This window comes from Aquarana catesbeiana, linkage group LG04 (genome assembly GCF_042186555.1).
Source record: "Aquarana catesbeiana isolate 2022-GZ linkage group LG04, ASM4218655v1, whole genome shotgun sequence".
Classification (NCBI taxonomy): domain Eukaryota; kingdom Metazoa; phylum Chordata; class Amphibia; order Anura; family Ranidae; genus Aquarana; species Aquarana catesbeiana.
Window position 1 is genome coordinate 218,005,078 of NC_133327.1, and position 22,586 is coordinate 218,027,663.

Consider the following 22,586-nt stretch of genomic DNA (forward strand, 5'->3'; position numbering starts at 1 on the left):
CTATTGTTTGTGACTCAAAAGATTTTAGGGTAAATGGACCTTCTTTCCAATTCTTGCACTTTGAATGGTGGTAGATATTTGTGCCCTGTGTGTTAAACAATTTATTCAGCTAATACATTTTTCTCATTAGAAAATTATTTTCACAGCTGTCTCCCATAATATCTGTGATCCGCATTGCACTTAAAAAGTTGAAATGCTGTTTTTATTAATTGAATATCTTTTGAGTACTACGTTAATGTTCCTATAATCAGCCTGTCAATACCCAGCATTACCCTTAAAACACAGCTGTTATCCACCCACTTAGCAAGTATCCTAAAGAGGTACTTAACCAAGGTATGGGAAAATTAAAAGTCCTCATCTAAAAGTACTGTAGCTGCTGACTTTTACAAAACACATGCTTATCAGCCCATGATGTCAAGCTTGTGTTCCAAGCAGCTTATTGGGGCTTTTCAACTTCGGAATCACAATTTTGTCTTCAAGACTGGGGTGTCACTTTCTGAGGACTCACAACCAGCCTCCTACTGCACATGCACAAGATGGTGGACTTCTGTAAGTCTGGTCCTGTAGCCTCCTGGGATGTGTGATGTTATGTCAGGAGGCTGAAGGTGGTGGAGGGGAGGGGGCCTGGCCAAATCAATGTTATGCTTGCCTAGGTGAGGAAGGAGGAAGTGGGAGTGGGCACCACCAAGAAAAGGTACTTGTTCCCCTAAAAAAAGTTGTGATTTTTTCTTTTACAGGCTGAGGGGAGGAAGATTATGAGGGCAACTTTTATTTTTGGGTGAAGGTCTGCTTTAATACAGTAACTGCATGTTAGATTGCACATTGATATTAAAAAAAATTGATTTAGGACACAATACATATAAGAACAATGGATTGAGAGACACCTTCCCATCCTCTGTAAGATACCCTTCCGTTATGAAAAGAAGTGGTGCTTTTTTGTTTCCTCTTATGTTGTTAAAAAATGGGATGGATTGGAACAGGGACAGTGAAAACTTAACAAATTGGAAAAACTTTGCAACAATAACAAGCTTTTCTAGAAAGCTTTGGTTGGTCGTTGGTTGGCCCTCTAAAGTAGCTCTAAAGTGCTCAATCTTTACCAAAATGTAGCATCAGGTTTCCTATTGGGGTAGGACCACTTATGACAATTTTCAACTGGGCATATTACCAAACGTTAACAGAAAACTACCACCATAATGAAATCTGAGAATAAGTTGCACCTGCATTATCTTCACCAGTGTTTATGGCATTTTCTAAAGCATATGTAAACTCTAAAAATTAACTTCTATTATTTGTTAACTTTTGGTCTGCTAAATGTATTGTTGGAAGCATTTTGTTATATCTGTTTGAGAAAAATAACTGATGATCTTATCAAAAATTTGGACCTGTCCAGTGTCCTGTTTTTAGCCCTCCCATTTCTTATCTTGGTCTACAGAATAATTAGCCCATTTGTTATGGAGACTTAAAAGTGGGAGGGGCTTGGCAGTTTAGAAAAAGACCCTGGAATGGCTTGCAACACTCATCAACTGACAACATAACATAAGGGCTGACTGCATATCAGGCAAATCAACATAGCTGATTCAGGAATAAGGCAAATAAATATACTGATTTTTTTTTTTTTTAAGTAAAGCCATTGCTTACTAAGTATCCCTTCGTGTAGGTCAACTAGGTTAACTGCATACTTTTACCCCCAAGTATATCAATAATATATAAACATTTTTCCAAACAATCTCATAGTTTCTAAATAGGAAAAGGTGAACATTTTAAAATAATTTCTTGGACAAACCATACTGTTGCACCAAAGTAACTTGTCACCTTCAAATATGCTCTAGACAAGAATGGTGAACTACTTTTTCAGGTTGTTTCTACTGGTTATTCAACATCAAATTTTGCTCTAAGCCAGTGGTTCTCAACTCCTGTCCTCGGGACCCACCAACAGACCAGATTTTAAGTATTACCTTGGGGAGTTGCAGACTAGAATACTGCAATCACTGAGCAGCAAGTGATATCACCTGTGATGTATTTCAGCTATCTTGCAAACCTGGCCTGTTGGTGGGTCCTGAGGACTGGAGTTGAGAACCACTGCTCTAAGCATTAATAAAAAAAACCCAAACATGCCTGCATTGGAAGATGGAGTCTGTTCTAGGTTGTCTGTTCTAAAAAATCACTACCGTCCCTGTTTTTATAAATGAATGACTCACAAATGTGGGCTTAAGATACTGTTACATGACTTGTTACATGAAAATAAATCAATACAGATAATATGACAATATTAAAACTTGTTTTAACTGATTTTGCATGAAACAAATTTGATATACCGTAGTTATGTTGTCAAAAGAAAAAAAAATCTTCAAATGTCTGTCTCTACTTTTTTTATATAGATATATTTATTTATTTATTTATTTATTGTTATATTTATTCAAAAATGCATGATTAAAATTATGACTACTGCAATGTTTTGGTAAGACAAAAAATCAACAAAAAGGTCACCTTCTCTCTAAAAGTATTGGATTGTCTGTATGATACTGTGATTATAATATCATTAATATAGCTTTTCCACTAAGAAGTTAATTAAACTAAGGAAAATCAAAATATATCAATAACACATCTTTAGAACAGGAAATAATTATAGAAGGCTATCCCATTCAAAACTATATCCTGCAGACATTTTACTATGTGTTAAGTTTATTTTGGGACACATGTGATATTATGGCATTGCACGGACAAGCACTGCCATTAAACATTTTAGCAACATTTATACCTACTGTATATCAAAATTATAAGTACAAGCAATACAGTTAACATGTTTCGAATTGGTCACAAAAACACCAAAATTACTTACCCACGTTCTTTGATCAGGCATAGGGAACTGTAAAAAGTATTAAAAAAAGGAAAAAGGAAAGGTTAGCTTTTAGGGTGGCGAGTCTGAGCAGATCAAATACAGTAATACACATAATATCAATAAACAGAAATACAGCATAGTAATATGCTGTAATGTAACAATTAATTTTACAATATTGCAATCAACAAACTTTTAAAAGGTTATTGAAAGGAGCAATGATAGTTTGCAAACTACAGCCAGTAACCCATATGCCCTAGGTATTCCCAAAAATTAAAGATGATTGCCAATTGCTATTGGCTGCTAACAGTTACTGCACTTTGCACATTGATCTTTGCATTATTTATGGAGTATGTGTATTTGTTCTAGAGGGGGTTTCAAAGAACTCTGAATGCCCATAAATCTGTTTTGAAAATCAACTATGCTTACAAAAAACTGATCCATGGGCACTGTTTGGGACTCATGCACCATTAAGAATCACTAAGCTGTGTAAGAAACTAAGAATATGCGGTAATTAAAATCATACACGTTTCCTTTTATGTAATTGCTTTTAGGATTTTGATATTTAGCTAAAGTAACAAGGCTTTGATCAATTAGTGTAAATTGGTATTTCTGCGACTTAGTTCAAACTAGTTTTGTCTTTATACAACACTTAAAATGTTGTTAGATCTCATATATACCTAAATTCTGTATTATACTGCAGTGCTATTAATTGTTTTTCTAAGATTAGTAAAAGAAGTGGCAATACATAAATTAAACATTATGCTACAGTAGGACAAACAACACAGCTATGCAATCATACAAACAATACAGTTTCTAAAATGTTGTTGGAGTATATGCACCATAGATTCTTATAAGAAACTAGCATTAATGCAAGTGCCTAAAGATGGCAGTGTTTATGATGCTGAAATATAAACCAAAGCTAACACTTCAAATACATCCAAAATACATTTTTGAGGTTAGTGTAGGAATCTCGAGATACACAATAATATTAGGCGGTTCTTTCCTTGTAAATGAGTGCATACTTGGATGTGGACCAAATGCACTTTTAAAACTGTCCTTGCAAAAGTCTTCCAATATCACACTATTAGGTTAATACATTTTCTCCTGGCAAAGAAGCCCGGCTGATGCATTTACTCCCTAGTGGAGAAAGGCCTCTTTGTTGAGAAGAGTGAGTGCACCTGTCTGGAGATGTCAATACATTATACTAATTAGAAAGAAGCTGTAAGTCACTTTCTACGTTATTCATAGCCTCCGCAGTTGTGTCTTGTGCATCCATAAAGGTAACATTTGCTGGTGATCCATTGCTGATTCAAGCAGCTCATGTTTCAAAACAATCTCATCTATTTTGTAGTTCACTTGAGCTCATTAACCATTCTATACGCATCATGATAAAAAGTTTAACAGTTAAGTGGTTATCTAATCTTAAAGGAGAAATCAGTCATTTTAAAATAAATAACCACCCAGATATCTGATTATAAAGTAAAAGCACTGTCATAGAGTTAATATGCCTATTATATTAGGGTGTGATAAACAGGATGTGTCAAATACTGCAGCTGCCACTTCCTCTGTAGTGCATAGAGTTTTGAATAAAGCAAGGGTCATATTGGTAATTTGAAATAATTGCCCCATTCTTGTAACAGCTTCAGTAACCAACATGTATTGTTTACAGTGATCAATTTCCACATACGGATCAGCTAGGTACAACCTATGTCAGGACTTTGAATATGCTTTAAGAATCACTGTTTTAGGTCAGCCTTTATATAAGCTATCTCCCGGATAGATCAAATAAGGCAACTAAAACAGTTGCAAATAGATAGTTGATGATCACATAAACATGGCTAAATGATGCTTGAAACTACATCATACATAAAACCGAACACCTCTGATGTTGGCAAATATTTCATAATTTATGGGCTAAGTTCACCTTTGTTCACCTTTTTTTTTTTCTAAATTTCAGCTCCCCTATGTACCAATATAGCATTAATGTACTTTGCAAAATAAAACAGCTTTCCTTTAATTCTAAGCAAGATTACCTCGCTATCTTAATAGCTGTTTAAACACACTGCTCAATTACTTCTGCCTTACTTCCTGGTCAGACTATAGGTCATGACACAGGAGGGTGTTGACCAGCTGATCATTAGCACACACCCTGTATCATCTACACTCAGCTGGTCAACTACTTCCTGTGTCATGACCTAAAGTCTGACCTGGAAGTAAGGGAGAAGTAATCGAGCAGTATGTTCAAACAGCCATGAAGAGAGTGAGGTAAGCCTGTGTATAATCAATGGAAAGTTGTTTGATTTTTGCAAAAGAAGTACATTAATGCTACATTGGTACATAGGGGAGCTGGAATTTAGAAAAAAAAAGTTGAACTTAGCCTTTAAAGCTTTTAATGCATCAGTTAGGTCACTTGATATTTATGCCATGTTCGAAAAGTTGAAAAATTAGTGCCATAACAGTGCTTCTTTCCATTATGATGCATGTATATGCAATTCTGAATGTTCATTATGTACATACCTGTGGATGGAATAAGAATCCAGGAGAAGGCCTTAAATACTTTTCTTTTAGAATTTCAAGAGGATCTAATAATTTCCTTTTTTCTACCCTAAAACATAAGACACATTTTAAAAGGTGGGGCTATTACTGGTTTAAACATGTACCTATTTATAAAATAACATTCAAAATATTTCTTCCATAAACGATAATACATTAAGATGTTTAAGATCTAAAATAAAGTATAGTATGCAGTGTAAATGCCAGTTGAGAAAGGCCTCATTGACCATTTCTCTTGATAACATACTGCTGGATCCTCTGATTTAAAGTGGAACTGTACCCATAACAACTTTATAAAAAATGTTTTTTTAGCAAGGAACATACATTCCACATTAATAATTATGTTACCAAAATTAGTGTGTGCTATAACTTGCCTCCAGCATTGTTCCTGTTTCTTCTCGCCGGAGGCTGCCGTTTTGCTGAAGCCCAGAGCCCCTGAACAGCAGTAAATCTTTAGGCTGTTAGCAGATCGGCCTCTACATTTTTGGCACAGTGATGAAAAATAGAGAGCAACTGAGCATGTGCAGAGCAGGGTGAGACAGTGTATTACTGGATTTTAAACAGTATAGGCACTTAATTGTAATGTTTTACATAGCTATACATGCAAAGGGGCCAGCCTGAAGTGATCTAGCAGGACTTAATTTTCTGATTAAAGTTCCACTTTATTTGTAAAACTGATTTCTTGCATTAAAACTATATCTAAATGCTGACAAAATACTTATTCTGCTTTACAAAAGAGTCCATCATACCAAGTTGGATAGCCATCAGTGTAAATTCCCAAGAGTTTTACTGAACTTCAATAAACGTATTGAGGTTGTACTAAGTAATTGTATATTTCCCCAGTTAACTGCCCAACTTAAAAAAAAACAGGACTACCTTTAGAATATGGCTATTGATGATTTAGAGTGTATGTCACTCAAATGTATTTGAATCAGTAAACAGATAATTAAAGAAAGTTTATTTTATAGCCTTTTAACTTTTTTTTTACAGATTGACCAAATGTATTCAGTCTCTCTGTTGTAGCAAGACCAAACTTTATTGAACCACACTTAATATAATTCTGCATTCCATGGGTCCAACTGATCCTGAAGTGAAGGCTGGCATTGCAATTTCTGCATTTTCTTTTATAAGGATTACTACATTCTTTGCCAGAAAAATCACTGGTTTTATGTATTCTTTTCACATACCATGTAAGAAATATAAAATCATTGATATGGTTCAAACACGTTACACCATTTTATAGCTCATGCGGTATATGCATTTTTTATGAGACATAGGTCATTGGTACTCCAATTCTTATAAACTAATTTTCATTATCATATGTACTACTGAAATGTAAATGTATTGCTCCTTAATGTTAACAAACAAGGGAACGTCTTAGATAAAACAGGCTGTTTTATATATAGAGATTTTTAAAATCTACCTGTAGATAGGATCCATGAAGAAAGGTGCAGGTCTGGCATGTTGCAAACAGTGATCAGAATGTTTTGATTGATCTACATCACATTCTTTTTTGTCTCCAAATATATGGTTCTTTCTGGATGGCTCTGCTTGTTTTGTTGGCCCAGCTCGACTTCTACTCCCCATACTCAAGTCCAAAGGCTGGTCAGGACTAGAAGAAACCGGGGTTAGTGGCTTTGAGGGTACATTTGGTACTGCCTTTTCCTCTTTACGCTTCACGGTAAGATCAAAAGGGGACTCTGCATTACCCTTTTGAACTTTCTTTATTTCTTTTGGGGATTCTGGTTCCACTTTAAGAGGTGTAGGTCTTACATCTCTCTCTGGAAATGGGTATACTGATTGGGAAAATGCTGGAAAAAAAGGAAGGGGAAACATAGATGGGTAAGGTAAAGATCCACCCTTTTTGTCTGGTAAGCCTACAAGTCCTGTTGATCCAAAATACTTTTCAGCAATAGAGGCGATAGCTTTTATGGAGTCATTCACAGCTCCAGACACAGCAGTCTGTTCCTCCAAACATGGTGAGAAAACAGAATGGCTGTTGTATTCTCTCTTGCTGTTTAATGCAGCAAGATTCTGCAGTGGGCTCATTTTCTCTTTATATATTTTGCCATTTTCTTTGATTTTTTCCTTATCGCTTTCAACATCGCTTTCAAGATCAGAGCCAGAAGTGGTCTCTAAGTCACTGCCGCTTGGAGTGCTGACATCATCAAGGTCACTGCTCTCTGATTGGTCGCTGGTTTTGTCATGCGGCCTTTGGTCAGCATTATTGTCTCCTAAGTATTCTGTGGATTTTGAATCACACAGAGATGAGTGCTTACTCAGTGCTTTCAAAATGTCCTGTGTTGCTGGTAAGACCTGAGGTCTGTTCATATGGGGACTCTTGTTTACCTGGTCAATACTGGGAAGTCCTTTAACTGGGGAGCTGGCAGGTATTAGAGGGGGCCTATGATATAGACCTGAGGGGAAAAGACCAGGGAAACCAAAAGAGAATCCAGGAGCTGTTGGAAATGTAAGACCAGCAGTATGCCGGCTAGCACCAAAGTAATCAGCAAGCCCTGCGTTTGCATGGTTCATATTGATCATAGAAGCTTTGTCCAAAGATGAAGCCCCTGGAAGTGAAATGCCTTGACCAAATAACCCTCCAGCCGCAAAGTGATTCTTCCCTTCACAAAATCGTCTGTGCTTATTAAGTGATGACGTCGTGCTGAACATTTGTCCACAGTCTTTGCATTTGATTTGAGTCCTGCAGTCCGCATGCATACGTTTGTGTCGGCAAAGATTCGAAAACTGAGTGTAAGACTTATGGCACACTTCACCTGTTCAAGAAAAAAAAAAAAAAGCAACAACTTAACTGTTATGCACTTTTCTTACTAGACGCCTGCCTAAGACTCGCCCTGTGCTACTTAAAAATGAACAGACTCCACAGTTTTAGTACTGAAGACCATCAGCTGCTGATCCTGCACTTACACTTGGCTTCATAAAAGCTGGACTTTGTATTTTTACCTCCACCAGATAGTAAACAGGTATACAGTTATTATAAACATCTGTTCACTGATGCCCCTGCAGCACAAGAAAGTTAGTGCTAAATATTTTCCAGACACCATGCATTACAGATCCTGGTGGTGCTAACCGTTACCTTTCCAGAGTCAGAAATTAGTTGTCTTCCAACATGTAACGCTAGATCTACTCCTCTTATGTATGTGTAAAGTATACATTTTAGAAGCTTTCCATATATATTTTGGGTTGTACAAGTCTTTGCTCTTGTGTAAAATATTTTTTAAAGAGAACCTGTCACTTTTGAAATATCTTTTCCATCAATCCGCTTAATACAGGTCATGTATTGTGTACTTTATTTGCCAAAAACATCACTTATTATAGTTACCATGGAAATCTTTGAACTGACTCTTGGCTGTATGGTGTACATCTTAAAATACCTTTCTCATTTGATATGTATCTCTCCTTCAGCCAAAAAAGAACTAATGACTAAAACTGATGTCAGCATGGCATAGTGGAAAGGATGAGAGGAAGCATAACATTTTTAGCAATGAAAGAGGAGGAAGCTGACAAGAAAGAAAGATGCAGAACAGAGATAATTAGCAGAGCTTTTCTGAAATTGACACAATAGTACAGGGTCCGTTTTAGGTGTCTTTGCTAGGAGGAGTTAAGGAGCCTAGATCTTACATGAATATCATAGGCCAGACTCTGTGCCAGCAGCCAGGTTAACTGCTTTTTATGTAAAGAAGTAACTTTGAAAGTTGCTAGCAGATAATGTATTAGAAAATAATCATAACTAGTATTAAACTGATTGATAAATATTATATTTCAAAAACTGACAGGTCTGTTTGGTGAACCCATAGACACATTTTGGTTGTTTGCAAAGAGGTGATCTAACATACTTAGTGAATATTTAGAATCTTTACCAGCATATGTACTGTTTAGCACCTATTACCTGAACCTACATACTTGGAGCAAGGCTAAAAGCAAGTGTGGTGATTGAGATTTACTGCACCACATTCCTGATAATTAGCAACAAAAAAAAGATTAAAAAAATAAAAATGGAAAGAATGGGACGTTACTGGTGCAACCTCTCAATGACACAAACAAAACACTTGCTGTAAAAAAAAAAAAAATATTTTTTTTTATTACCTATAAACATCACTTGGAACAAGCTTATCTCTACAAATAACTAAGAGCAATGGATACAATTTTGGGCATGGGCATTTTATTTTTGTGCCTGATCTTGGTGTCCCAGAATTATTTTTTATTTTCCAGTTTTCACCACATAGTTTAATTGATTGTTAGAACATGCTGATAAAAAAAATTTGTATGCAAGCCCTTAGTCTAAATATCTGAGATTCCAAGCTTTTGATTTACTAAAGGTGTAGTTCTACTTAGCTTAATAAATATTGTGATACTTTGTGCACTTTGAATAGCATTTCTGAATATTGTATGCTATAAAGTGAAAATTCATTTTGAAAGTGAATAATCTCTACTTTTCTAATACACCGATCCATCCAAGAGAACCCATCGTTCAGCCACTAGAAACTGAGTATCATGGCAAAAAAATTACTGGGAACAGCCATGTGGTAAGATATATAATAATACCATCTATAAGGCAACAGGTTGTCAAACAGTGTAACTAGCAAACTGGACAGCATAAGGGTTGATTCACCAAATGAACAGAGGATGTTCATTTATAAAGATGTGTTTGTTCATTTGAAAGGAGAATTATAGTAAATAAGGTGATCTTGTTTTTTTTAAATACCCAATCAAACCTAAGGGAAATGAAAAAACAAGATTTTTATAGCACATGATCACAAAGAGAATGATAGTACATAGGGTGATCCTGTGTTCACTTTGAATACCCAATAATGTGTCAGAGGAATACAAAAAAACAAAAAAAATAAGATTTTTTTTTTAGAGTATATGATTAATTGATTGAAGTGAACACAGATTAATGTTATTTACAAAGATGAACATTTGCTATTCTTTTAGAAAATCAACCCTCCTGCATCAAAAGCAAAAAGAGCATTCCATTATACTAGCAGGAAACACAGATAAAATATGAGTATTACAGAGTGACAGCAACATCATATACATACAGTCATGACCAAAAATATTGGCACTACTGCGTTTCTGTCAGATAATGCACCTCTTCACCCAGAAAATTTTTGCAATACAAATGTTTAGGCATTCTCATGTTTATTCCTTTTGTTTGTATTGGTAAGACACAAAAAAGTGAAGAAACAAAAAGCCAAATCTGATACATTCTACGCAAAACTCCAAAAATGGACTGGACACAATTATTGGCACCTTCTCAAAATTGTAAGAAATAATTGCATTCCAAGTTTGTGGTGCTCCTGTAACTTGTAATTAAACTGACCTATATCAATTAACAGGTGCTGACAACATAGAAATCACACCGGCAACCAGTTAAAATGCTGAAAAATTGACTCAACCTTTCTGTTTTGTGTATCTGTGTGCCACACAGAACACGGAGAAGGGAAAAGAGCAGCAAAGATTTGTCTGAAGATTTGAGAGCAAAAATGGTGGAAAAGCATGGACAAGCTCAAGGTTACAAGTCCATCTCCAGAGATCTAGATCAAGAAGTTTACAGCCCATGGCACTGTAGTTAATCTCCCTGGATGTGGATGCAAGAGAAAAATTGATCAAAGAGCCAAAACTTACCTGTGGAAGCCAGAATCCTTTTGGGAGACTGTGCTGTGGACAGACGAAACAAAATTACAGCTTTTTGGTAAAGCCCATCATTCTACTGTTTTCAGAAAAAGAAATGAGGCCTTTAAAGAAAAGAATACAGTCCCTACAGTCAAACATGGTGAAGGTTCACTGATGTTTTGGGTTTGCTTTGCTGTTTCTGGCACTGAATGTATTGACTGTGTGCATAGCATTTTGAAATCTGATGACTACCAAAGAATTCTGGGGTGCACTGTAGGGCCCAGTGTCAGAAAGTTGGGTCTCCATCAGAGGTCATGGATCTTTCAGCAGGACAATGACCCAAAGCACATGTCAAAAAGCACCCAGAAATGCTTTAAGACAAAGCGCTGGAGAGTACTGAACTGATCTAGATGTAGACTTTGAGTCTAGATCTAAATCCCATAGAACACCTGTGGATAGATCTCAAAACAGCAGTTGGGAAGAAGATCCCTTCCAATCTGAGAGACCTGGAGCAGTTGGCGAAAGAAGAGTAGTCAAAAATTCCAGTAGAGACGTGTAAGAAACTCATTGATGGCGATTTATTTCTTCCAAGGGGTGTGCTACCAAATATTAAATTGAGGGTGCCAATAATTTTGTCCAGTACGTTTTTTGAGTTTTGCGTGGAATGTATCAGATTTGGCTTTTTATTTCTCCACTTTTTTGTGTCATACCAATACAAACAAAAGAAAAAAAAGCATGAGAATGCCTAAACATTTGTAATTGCAACAATTTTCTGGGCAAAGTGGTCCATTATCTGACAGAAGTGCAGGGGTGCCAATATTTTAGGTCAAATAACACCTGGCTAACATTAAAGTTGGCCACAGATAGAACAATATTTAGCCAGTTCAATCCATCTATAGGCAGGCTGGTTGTACTGAAGTCAATATATATTGATCGACTTCAGTACAACCAGTCTGTTGTGGTTTTTTTTTTCCATTAGATGACTGCCGACAGCTATAGCTACCAGCATTGATCATTGAATTCTGATGACTGGGAAACCACCAGCTGTCAGAATACAATAGTGCAGTGGGAGGGATTCATGCAATTTTCTTTCCTTCAAGCTGTGACTGAAGGAAAGAAAATTGCATAATGTATGGCTTGCCTAAAGCCTTGTACACACTACTACATTTTTTTCAGTCAACTCAGCGGGCTGAATAAAAAAACTGACAGTTTGGGAGGTGCAGCTGTACTAACTATGTGATGTTAATACAGCAAACTCCCCTGCTGTGCTTTTGTGTTCTGACAGGGGGGGCGTCCCCTCCGCCAGAACACACTGGTCAGTGCTCCCAGCCAATGGATGCCGATTGGCAGAACTTTTTTGGTCATGCCCCTTCAACAGAAGTCAGGCATACGCCCGGCTTCCGTTGGGCTGGCTGCCGTACACGCGGGTCAAATGTCAGCCAGGTATTGAAACGGCCGATACCACCTGATATCCGGCCCATGTGTACTAGGCTTTACTCTTATAGTGCACTATAATATCACAAAGAGGCCTCTTGCATTACTTTGGCAATACCTTTTCATCTATAAATGAGATCTAAAGGAACATTTTCTTGCTTTCCATAGTAAATACATTTTCAAATGATTTACTATTTCATATTACAAATGAAAAGTACTGAAAAGTATACTGATTGGTTGTTATGTAGAAAAGTTAGTTTCCCTTACAGTGTAATGCGTATATACTGTGCATACAGTTTTCACTCTTCTTGTAAATCTCACTATAGCACATTGTAATGTATTGCATTGTGTACTCTTTCTTACTGTATTTCAATATTTATATTTTTCGTGAGCTATCTTGAGGTAGCCATATTTAAAGAAATATGTTTAAAAATGACCACTAAGCACTTCTAACAGTATAGTTTAATTGTGACTATTCCCAGCAATCAACTACAGTGGTGGGTGTCATTTACAGGGAGGATTGCTAGTACCTGCAGAGGATGTATTACAGATCACAATGTTCTCATCATTCACACATCAAAGACACAGAACTATAAACAGAGAGCATTCCGAGCCATTTGTAAGAGTCCTTTTGCAGGGTTAGAGACAGGCTGCCCAAACTGACAATAGCTCTATTTTAAGCATGTGAAGGAAACCAAATTGAATGTATCTCATCCTGCATTGCTGGTTCCCATGAACTGTAATCACGTCCCTGACTTCCACTCACACCAGGGCTAACCTTCCAGCACTTGGAAAACCCTTGTCCTTGACAATCCAGAACACTTGCTGTCATCTTTCAAATATTTACCCTGGCATCACCTCATATTATAAATAGAGCATCACAATAAGAATACAAAGAATTACAGAAGCATCTGCACTTCAAATTTATTCAAAATCTGTTTGTAAATTCTTGAAATCATAAATAAATGAGCAATTGTCATTTGTGCTCATCTCTGCTTTTAAAGTGTTACTAAACCCACAACAGTAAAATCAGTCTGTATATGCAGTAAAGCATGCTTGTTATATTCACTGTGGAACCTTAGGGGTTAATCCTCTGCATTATGTAAAAAAGGCTATTTAATCTTGTATGCACAGATCCTCCCCTTCTTGCACTGTCTCCAAAACATGTCTGGATAATACAGAGTAAATGGAGTCAGGCTGCACATGCTCAGTTTGGTGTGTATTGCTAGAGAGTTTTTTTTTTTCTTGGGAGAGTGCATGTGATCAGCACAGGACCAATTAGCACTGTCCAGCCAGAGGGTCAGGGGTCCTGCATCCTGATAGGACAGCTCAGTGCAGTATGAAAACTTCTCCTGATAAGAGGGGATTGGGTGGGCACTAAGGGGAGTGATGCAGGCAAGTGTCAGAGTACAATGGGGGAGGTGCATACACCACATCAGCAGTTATGGGGGGAATATTGATAGAAAATTGGCAGTCCAGGCTTCAATAAGTCCATGTATTTGTTACAGGTGTAGACAAGCAGCCAGCTAGCAGAGAAGAATTAGCTCTGTGGAGACAAGATTAAGAAACAGGCGCTGCCTGTTTCCTAATCTTGACAACTCCTTCTACAAGCTTTAACCAGGCACTCATAGAAGTCGCAAGACTTCTATATACTGTTGATGTGAAAAGGTATTTAGCAGTTTATATTTACTAAAATAATTGCATTTCCATGTTCTGTGTACTGTGGGGGACCAGATATAGTGAATGCAGGGTCCTGGGTTTAGTAACACTTTAAGAACTGGCTGACTGGCTGAATTAATAGAATTTGGGATCATCCTAGTTCACCACAGAGTAAATAGTGTTCCTGATGTTAGGGATTAACCCATTAATGCCTCTTGTTCCAATATTGGAATAGTAGTGATGTGGGAGATATTTATATTCTCCTGCTCTAGGTAACATATGAATTGTATGCACACATTTTTAAAAATGTCAACCTTTAGGCATAAATGGGTTAAACCATACTTTTCTTTTCACATGGAGAGTATTTTACATTTATACTCATATTCAGTCCTATTATAGGGGGGAAATGCTGGAAAGGCATTTATTGGACCGACCTTCATTTTAAAATGATCTCTTCTTAGAAGTCTATTTTGTTCATTGACTAATGAGACAATACAAGAAAAAGCCTTAATGGTTACTTGCTAATGACGGAACAGTAAAAATGCTATTATACTAATTAAGAAGATTAAATCCACAGAGAGTGAAGGGACAGGCAATGTATTATATTCATCTGTGGTGATTGGCCTCACACATCGCACAAGAAGGGATTCTGCATTAATGTGGCCTTTGAGCAATTTTGGAAAACAGAACAAGTCTCTGTGAAATCACCCTGTACATATTATTTGGCTTTAAGTAAACCAGATGGGCTAATAGTTTCCATACAGTACACTTAACCAACAATAGACACTCTTCTTCTGTCCCGCCACCTCCAGTACTGATGTTCACATGGAAGAACGTACATGATCACATCCTTTACTATCTTTCATCACTTTGCAACAACCACTACAACTTAGACAAATCCAATGCCCCCGTGAGCATTATCCTATCAACATCTAGCGTGCTCAATTTGTCATTTATGGGGAAGACTGGAATAAGATAGCAGTCAAAATTGCATATTTTCTGCTTATTAAACACATTAAGCAGTCTGCTGAATATTCCAGACCAATTATAGCATGTGGTTTCTATTTGGAGGACCTGAACAGTTTGCAAAGGCAGTGAGTAATTACCTTTGTTTCGGTGAGCCTTTGCTCATGTTTGAACAGAATAGTGTAATAAGAGACAGTTGCCATAAACAGACTGGTGTGCTGTACACTGTGTGTGGCCCTTGGATGGATACAGATAGCACCTTAGCATGTAAAACACTTTCACTGCACAACTTTGAAACATTCTAAATTATGTAATCACAGGAAGAAAGGATGGAATTACTGGGATGTTTGGAACATCCCAGAACATGTAATGTGAACGATTTGAAGCACAAGAGTGCTTTATTAAGTATACAGCATGCAAGACTCATCCAGTATATCTTGAGGCCACTTCTTGGGCATGGAGTCATTCAAGGAACCTCTACAGGGGAATGGTGATTATAATAACCATCAATGTTGCAGTCTTCAATCATTTTAGACATGGTGTTGAAAGACTTAAAGGAGAAGTAAGGTGGCTGTTAACCCTTACACGTACCCAGTGAAGTGACTAGCCTCAGGTGATACAAGAGATGAAACAAAGTCTCCTTCACAATTTGTACCTGTTTATCTGCAGCCATTTCCAGAATGTACACAGCTTTTCTGAACTTCCAGAGGCAGGGGACAGGGATCTGATGTCACATACTGCACAGCCCAGTGAGGAGTGCTGAGTGTAATCTGAGACCTGAGTGGAAGGAAGGGACACCCACACCCTTCTACATAATCTCATAGGGAACCATTCACATCTGAGGCTGTCAATCACAGGCTGTGTACTGAAGCTCCCCTCCCTTGCTCCCTCAATTTCTTGGAGTCGACAAGGCCAGTCAAAGTGACTCATGTTGACAGCACAGCAACCAGACTGCAGACAGAAATCACTCTCAGTGCTTTGGATTGAGATATGTACACACTATAGAAGGATATGCTTTGTTCATTTTTCATGTCAGAGGTGAAAAACAAGAGACAAGATTTCATAAATTTGGCTCAGTGCTGGGTACCTTGCTGTCATAAACACCTTGGCCATGAACTTGATAACAGTTGCTAACACTGCTTCCTTTGCTACAGCAGAAATGTGTAAGTAACCTTCAATCCTGTGCCTCCATTCTATGGTGGCAATGCTACATGTCTCTGCTAACAGCAATAAGCACAAATATGGAATAAACCAGATGTCTGTGATGGTGTAACTTGGGCTGTAGCTCATAGCTGCTGTGGAACTTCTTCCTCTTTTGTTCCTGCATTATCCTTCTGTAGTGTGGACAGGGTTAAACTGAATATTAATTAGTCCAGAAGTGCAGCAGTCATCTTTAAGAAGACCACTTTGCAATGCTCATCTATGGAGTGTCTCCAGTGCAGGAGGCAGCCATCTTAGTTGGGTCTGGAAGAAGGTGGTTGTCCGATGTAACAGAGCAAGGAGAAATTGAACTGGACTTTTGGGAAAAGGGAGCTTTGTTGTGCCACCAGCCTGCAGAATGCAGAGAGGAAGCTGATTTTGGGACAATGTGCTGCTGCACACCATTTCCGTGGCTGAGCAGCTGTGAGAGGGCACCACACGGTTGCAGTGAAAGGGGAACAGTGGTGTACGACTAGAGTTTGCTGTAGCTATCTGATGTTGTGCTGCCCAGTAGAAGAGGGCTGGTCAGAGACTGCTGCTGCCATCATACTATGTGCAGTGCTACATGTGAGGGGACCTGGATTCTGAGAGTCTGCACTGGGATCAGTGTTTTGCTGTGACCATCAGCAGACCCCCGACCATCAAGAGAGGACCATTGGCTACTACTGCTGGGTGCTAGCTTGCAAGAGAAAACCCTTTTGCAAATCTGCTTAGATATGCCTGGAGTTCAGAGAGTGCCCACTGTGGTGAGAGGACTCCAAATCCAGTGCCCCTTTGAATACAAAAACTGTACTGGAGAGTACTCCCACAACTTGTAAGGAAGGAAAAGAGGGAATGTCTCAGAAAGACTGAAAGAGAAAGATCATCAGCAACTTCTATTTCTGTCTGACTTGAACTGGACTTTTGGTAAATCAAAGCACGTGTCTGAAGACCCAGAAGAGGGTGCCCTGACACTGGTAAGAGACTAACATCATACAAGTTAATCTGTGGTCTGCTGGGAACTGTTGTGCTTTCTTCAAGGGCCCCAACTTTGCCGGCCAACATTTTTATCAACATTCAGTGGCCAGTGTGACAAAATGGGGACTGTTATAGCAAGTTTGGACTATCTTTATATACTGTTGCTAGATGCAGTTTGGTTCTGTTAATTGCTGTAATTCAGAATACAGTGGAACCTCGGATTACGAGCATAATCCGTTCCAGGAGAATGCTCGTAATCCAAAGTACTCGCATATCAAAGCAAGTTTCCCCATTGAAATCAATGGAAACGAAAATAATTTGTGCGAAATGAATTCAATGGCATGCAATACCGCATGCGGCCAGAGGTGGGGGGGCACCAGAGAGCCTCGTAAACGGCCGGAAAGGCCCGAGGACACCTCGGCTGACCTCGGCAAACCTCAGAAAGACTCCGTTCCCGAGGTTTGCCAAGGTCAGCCGAGCTGTCCGGGGCTTTCCGTGTATTTCCGAACGGCGCTGATCCGCTGCGATCTGTGCCGCTCAGCTCCGGCGCCCCCCCACCTCAGTACTGCACATGCTTTGGCCTGAATCATGCTCGTTTTGCGAGACAACACTCGCAAACTGAGTTACGATTTTTAAAAATACAGTGTTCGTATTGCAAAACGCTTGTTAACCGCGTTACTCACAGTCTAAGGTTCCACTGTACTGCACTTGCTAATCCTCTCTTCTTTTAGGCTATGCTTGGCCTAATAAAGTCTTTAAAATACCCTAAGGTGCATTGGTAAGTGCTGGGTGAACGAGGTGTGTCATCTTCAGGTATGTGGAGAAATCACAAAACAATTCAGCGGCTCCTCTGGGGGGGTATCATTAAAGCAAAGCCTGGCCACACACACAAGGCTGCTTAGTGCTTTGAATAGTTTAACTGAATAATGCTATACATTGAATTGTTAGATAGAGCTGAGTAAACCAGCATATCTAAACCCAAATTTGTAATGAATCAGGGCTATCTACATTGAGTGGATAGTCATGAATCATAGATTTGCTGCACTAAAGAAATGCATTAGCTTTATGGACTTATCGTCTCACTACAGCTGCTCCTCTGGACTGTGGTACCTTCTTGTTATCTATATTTAATCCCAGTTGTTGGGGAATCCTACCCTACAATTCCATGCACACTGTACAATTCAATAAAAGCTAGATTCATATTTTAACCCACTCTTCTGACTTCTGTGGGAGGAGTCTAGTCTGGAGCCTGCACTGCACTCACTTAGAGAATTAGGTAGGGGTTAAATGGATCCCTTTACTAGCTCACCATACAACCAGCAGATTTCAAATATCTGTCCAACAAAGTCTGAGTAAAACAGTTATATTAACAATTAATTCAAATAGAACAATATTTCTTATTTTTACATTTCCAAATTATTACAAGTCCTTTGTTATTCTTGTGCGCTCCTCTAATATCTCAGTGTATGTGTACAGGCTATAAGAGTCAATACAGTACAGGAAATCGTTTTTGATAAGTTTCAATAACAACCCATTGACCAAGGATGACAGTTAAAGCTTTTTACATAGCAAAATGACAGTTTGAAAAAAATAGTGAATGTCTGCAGAATTCTTTACCAGTATGCTGGAAAATAATTGTTTGCAGAGGTCATTTTAATTTATTATCAGTGCATATCATTGATTGATGATTAAGTGTACAGAAACCAATAGGCAGTCTAAAAGGAATATTCTAGTGCTGAAAACACAAATGATTTAAAACTATTACTAAATACCTTCAATAATTTGATACAAAATGATAGCATAATATGCTATTGTTAATTCACTTACAGGTCATTTGTTCAATTCCAATAAATCAAATCCTGAAAGCTCACAAATAATTGGCCTGGCTATGGCTAGCATTCTTTGCATAGCGGCAAACTGGTTAATTTAAAAAAAGACTTCTAAATTAAGTTAATTTCTGTCAGCTGTTTGAATGTGTTATTCTATTCTTCACTGTATTGGCTGTTCTTTACTATCAGCACAATGACTATCTCAGGTATACAATGAACAGGCTTCTGTTCTGGTACTGAGGGCTGTTCCTACAGGATGTTCCCATCCTTTGCTTCCTATTTGTTAATGTCTTGTAGCAAAAATAAAAACAACAACAAAGTTTAAAGGAAACAACAATAAAAAAAAATGTTACTTACATACAAAGGGCTTTACACTACTGTGGATGTGCTTGTGTTGCTTAAGACCTGATGAAGTTGCAAACGTTTTACCACACTCTGAACAGGCATGAGCCCGAGCACCAACATGCTGGGACCGTATGTGCCTTTGGAGGTTGCTGGGATCCGTGAAAACCTGCTAGGAAATGAGTACACATTAGTCAGGTCTTCTGTAAAAAAAAGAATAACGATGTCTCATCTTTACAATAGTAATTTATTTTAAAGCAGAACTGTAAACACAAAAACTTTCATTTAGATATTGCCACAAAATATAAATATACTTTGCATGCATCAAATGCCTTCCCAAAATCAGTTATCACATTGCAAAAGTAGCAGTGACATCATCACTGTGCTTCACATAACTTGTACAGAAAGCAGAGCTGTGGGAGGGACCCAGCAGGCCCCACCCATTACAGGCTGCCTGTAGAAATCTACAGGAAGGGGAGGATACAAGACCAGTCTCCCTTCATAAGAAGAGAGGGCAGCAGTGACTAGACTTTATTATAGGAAGCTCCTGCACAGAGGCAACATTTCATACTGGATTACCGCACAAATCTAGAAGAAAATACCCAAAGCACATCAAGATTCAAATAAGAACACACATGGCTCTTTTATTCAGACAATATTTTGCTTATCTCAGTCTATCATGAATGATGCTGCAAGACTTATCTTCTTTACAGATGGGTTAATAGCCACCGCCACTCTTTGCCATGCAATTCCATGGCTTCCATCTGTCCAACAAATAAAATTCAAAATGCTAACAACATACAAAGCCAACTGCAACTCTGCCTTCTGCTACATTACAATCTCATTTCCAATTATCACTCAAATTGTCCTCTTCTCTCCTCCCAAAATCTTGTGCTATCTAGGTCATTCATCACCTCCTCTTATGGTTCCCTCCAGGACTTCTCCAAAACCTCTGGGAATTCCACCCTCCTCTTATCTCTTCAGAGAAGCCTATCTCTCCTATACCTAAAAACCTTTCTCTATCAGCTCATCACTCTCAGCTATTACCTTTTACAGTAAGCCACTTGCCCCTTCCTTTTAGTTTGTAAGTTCTCACAGGCAAGGCCCTCTTAACCCTTTTGTATTGAATTGTATTGTAGCTATACTGTCCCTTTTTTTTGTAAAGTACTAAAAAAATTGTTGTCACTATATAAATCCTATTTTATAATAATATTAATAATCCTGGAGTTCAGCTCTAATAACTAATCTCAAATAAAGAAAAAAATACAGCGCTAGATATTATATATAAAGCAGCAGCTAGAAACCAAGTAATATCTCTACGGTATGGATACAATCAAAATACATAAAGTTGCGCTAAAAAATGGTGGTGAATGTACAAATGCATATATAATTAAATATATTAAATAAATATATGGTGACAAACAATAACAAATTGCAGTGAATGAAGCTTATGATAATGTCCACAATATATAGCATAAAGGGGCAAATAAACTCCTGATGTGTGATAAGTTCCAAGGTAAGAAATGATAAATATTAAGGAACTCCCAGGGGCTTGTGTGGTGGATGAATGAATCTCAAAGGCAGAGCGGTAATCTGTGTGTGCAGACCCTTACCAGATAAGGTGGACCCCCTCCAGCGCAGGGTCATGTAGGCAGACAGATTACCCTCTGTAAGGAGCTGTGGATGTATGGATATTCGCTGTCTCCAACGTCCGGTTCTCTCAGATGGAAGTGGATGTCAGACAGGGGACAGAAAAATACCGGATATGCCGCTTCTCTGGCTCTGAAAAAAGACCCACACGGGCTCCGAGCCCCGAGTGGATAAGCAAGAGAGAGGGGGACGCAAATTGTGTAGTAGAAAAGCGTGTTTATTAGGTAAAACGTGCGGATGCCCACAAATGACAATACAGGACAAATAGTAAAAAGCTGGCTAAACAAATAAAAACAAAACACCCCCGTGCCGGGGTCACATGTGGCGTGATGGCGTCAGCACAGCGCACTGCCCTACATGTTTCGCAATACCTTGCGTCTTCCTGGGGCACGGGCGGTGTGCTGAGCCATCACTAAAATAACATCCAAACGTAACCACGCCTCTTTCTGAATCAGGCGCCATCTTGGACATGGAAAAGAGTGGAACGCAAAGGGGAGCCTGGCCTCGTTCTGAGTCAGGCACCGTATTGGCCACACAAAGCAAAATAGGAAGCAGAGAGGAGCCTGACCTCGACCAAGCCTCGCCTTGACTCAAATGTCATATTGGTCACAGGCAGTAAATAGGTGGAATGCGGAAGGAGAAAAACGGACCTCAATCTAATGCTAGCATTCTTCACATGGAGTGCGTCCTGGTATCCATGGTTACTAGCCCGAAAGGAATAATTTAAAATAAAACAATCAAAAAGGCTTGCAATAGAAAAACGTGTTAAGCTCCATAACTTATATAGAGTGTTGTGGTAGCAATTGAATAAAAATGAAAAAATAATAAAAAAAATATATATAAAAACGCCCTCTGCAGGTCAGATTGAACGAACATCTGGGTAATATCAGGAGAGAGTTTAAGGGTCACCCACTCACCAAACACTACCTAGATGTTCATCAACAAAACCCTCAGGGTACACCTATGGTTGGCATAGATAGATTAAAATTATCTTGGAGAGGGGACTCTAAAAGAAGGGCCATTTCCAAATTAGAAATGAATTGGATTTATAAAATTAAATGTCTCGGACCTCTGGGATTAAATGTCGATATAGAAATTAACGCCTTTATTGATAATTCTTGATCCTGCCCAGATTCCAGTTTACACATTTTTACTATCTTTTTTGAAACTTATGCTGTTTATATTTACGTAATGTGGGGATCCTCACCTCGATCATATCCTGGTTTTGAATAAATAAATTATTTTGGTCCCTCTTCCTCATTTTATAAAGTTTTTATTATAATTCTTTCAAGATAATCCTTCAAATTGGATTTTTTCTAAATTTTATTATTTTTATTTATTTTTTTCTATATATTTTTTATTATTTTTTCATTTTTATTCAATTGCTACCACAACACTCTATATAAGTTATGGAGCTTAACACGTTTTTCTATTGCAAGCCTTTTTGATTGTTTTATTTTAAATTATTCCTTTCGGGCTAGTAACCATGGTTACCAGGATGCACTCCATGTGAAGAATGC

The 22,586-nt window shown here is 38.2% G+C and overlaps 1 protein-coding gene across 4 annotated transcripts in view; it reads right to left on the bottom strand.

Moving 5' to 3' along the window:
• MECOM (MDS1 and EVI1 complex locus) overlaps positions 1-22,586 on the bottom strand; it is a 71,629-nt gene that overhangs the window by 19,567 nt on the left and 29,476 nt on the right. Inside the window, exons 6-10 of one of the 4 annotated variants that reach the window (XM_073626159.1) lie at positions 19,432-19,588; positions 6,816-8,169; positions 5,767-5,868; positions 5,357-5,444; positions 2,840-2,866 (exon numbers count right to left, since the gene is read on the bottom strand). In XM_073626159.1, the coding sequence (XP_073482260.1) occupies positions 2,840-2,866; positions 5,357-5,444; positions 5,767-5,868; positions 6,816-8,169; positions 19,432-19,588 (1,728 nt within the window). The remainder of the gene's footprint in view (positions 1-2,839; positions 2,867-5,356; positions 5,445-5,766; positions 5,869-6,815; positions 8,170-19,431; positions 19,589-22,586) is intronic. The other 3 variants (XM_073626156.1, XM_073626160.1, XM_073626158.1) reach the window with 3 other exon arrangements.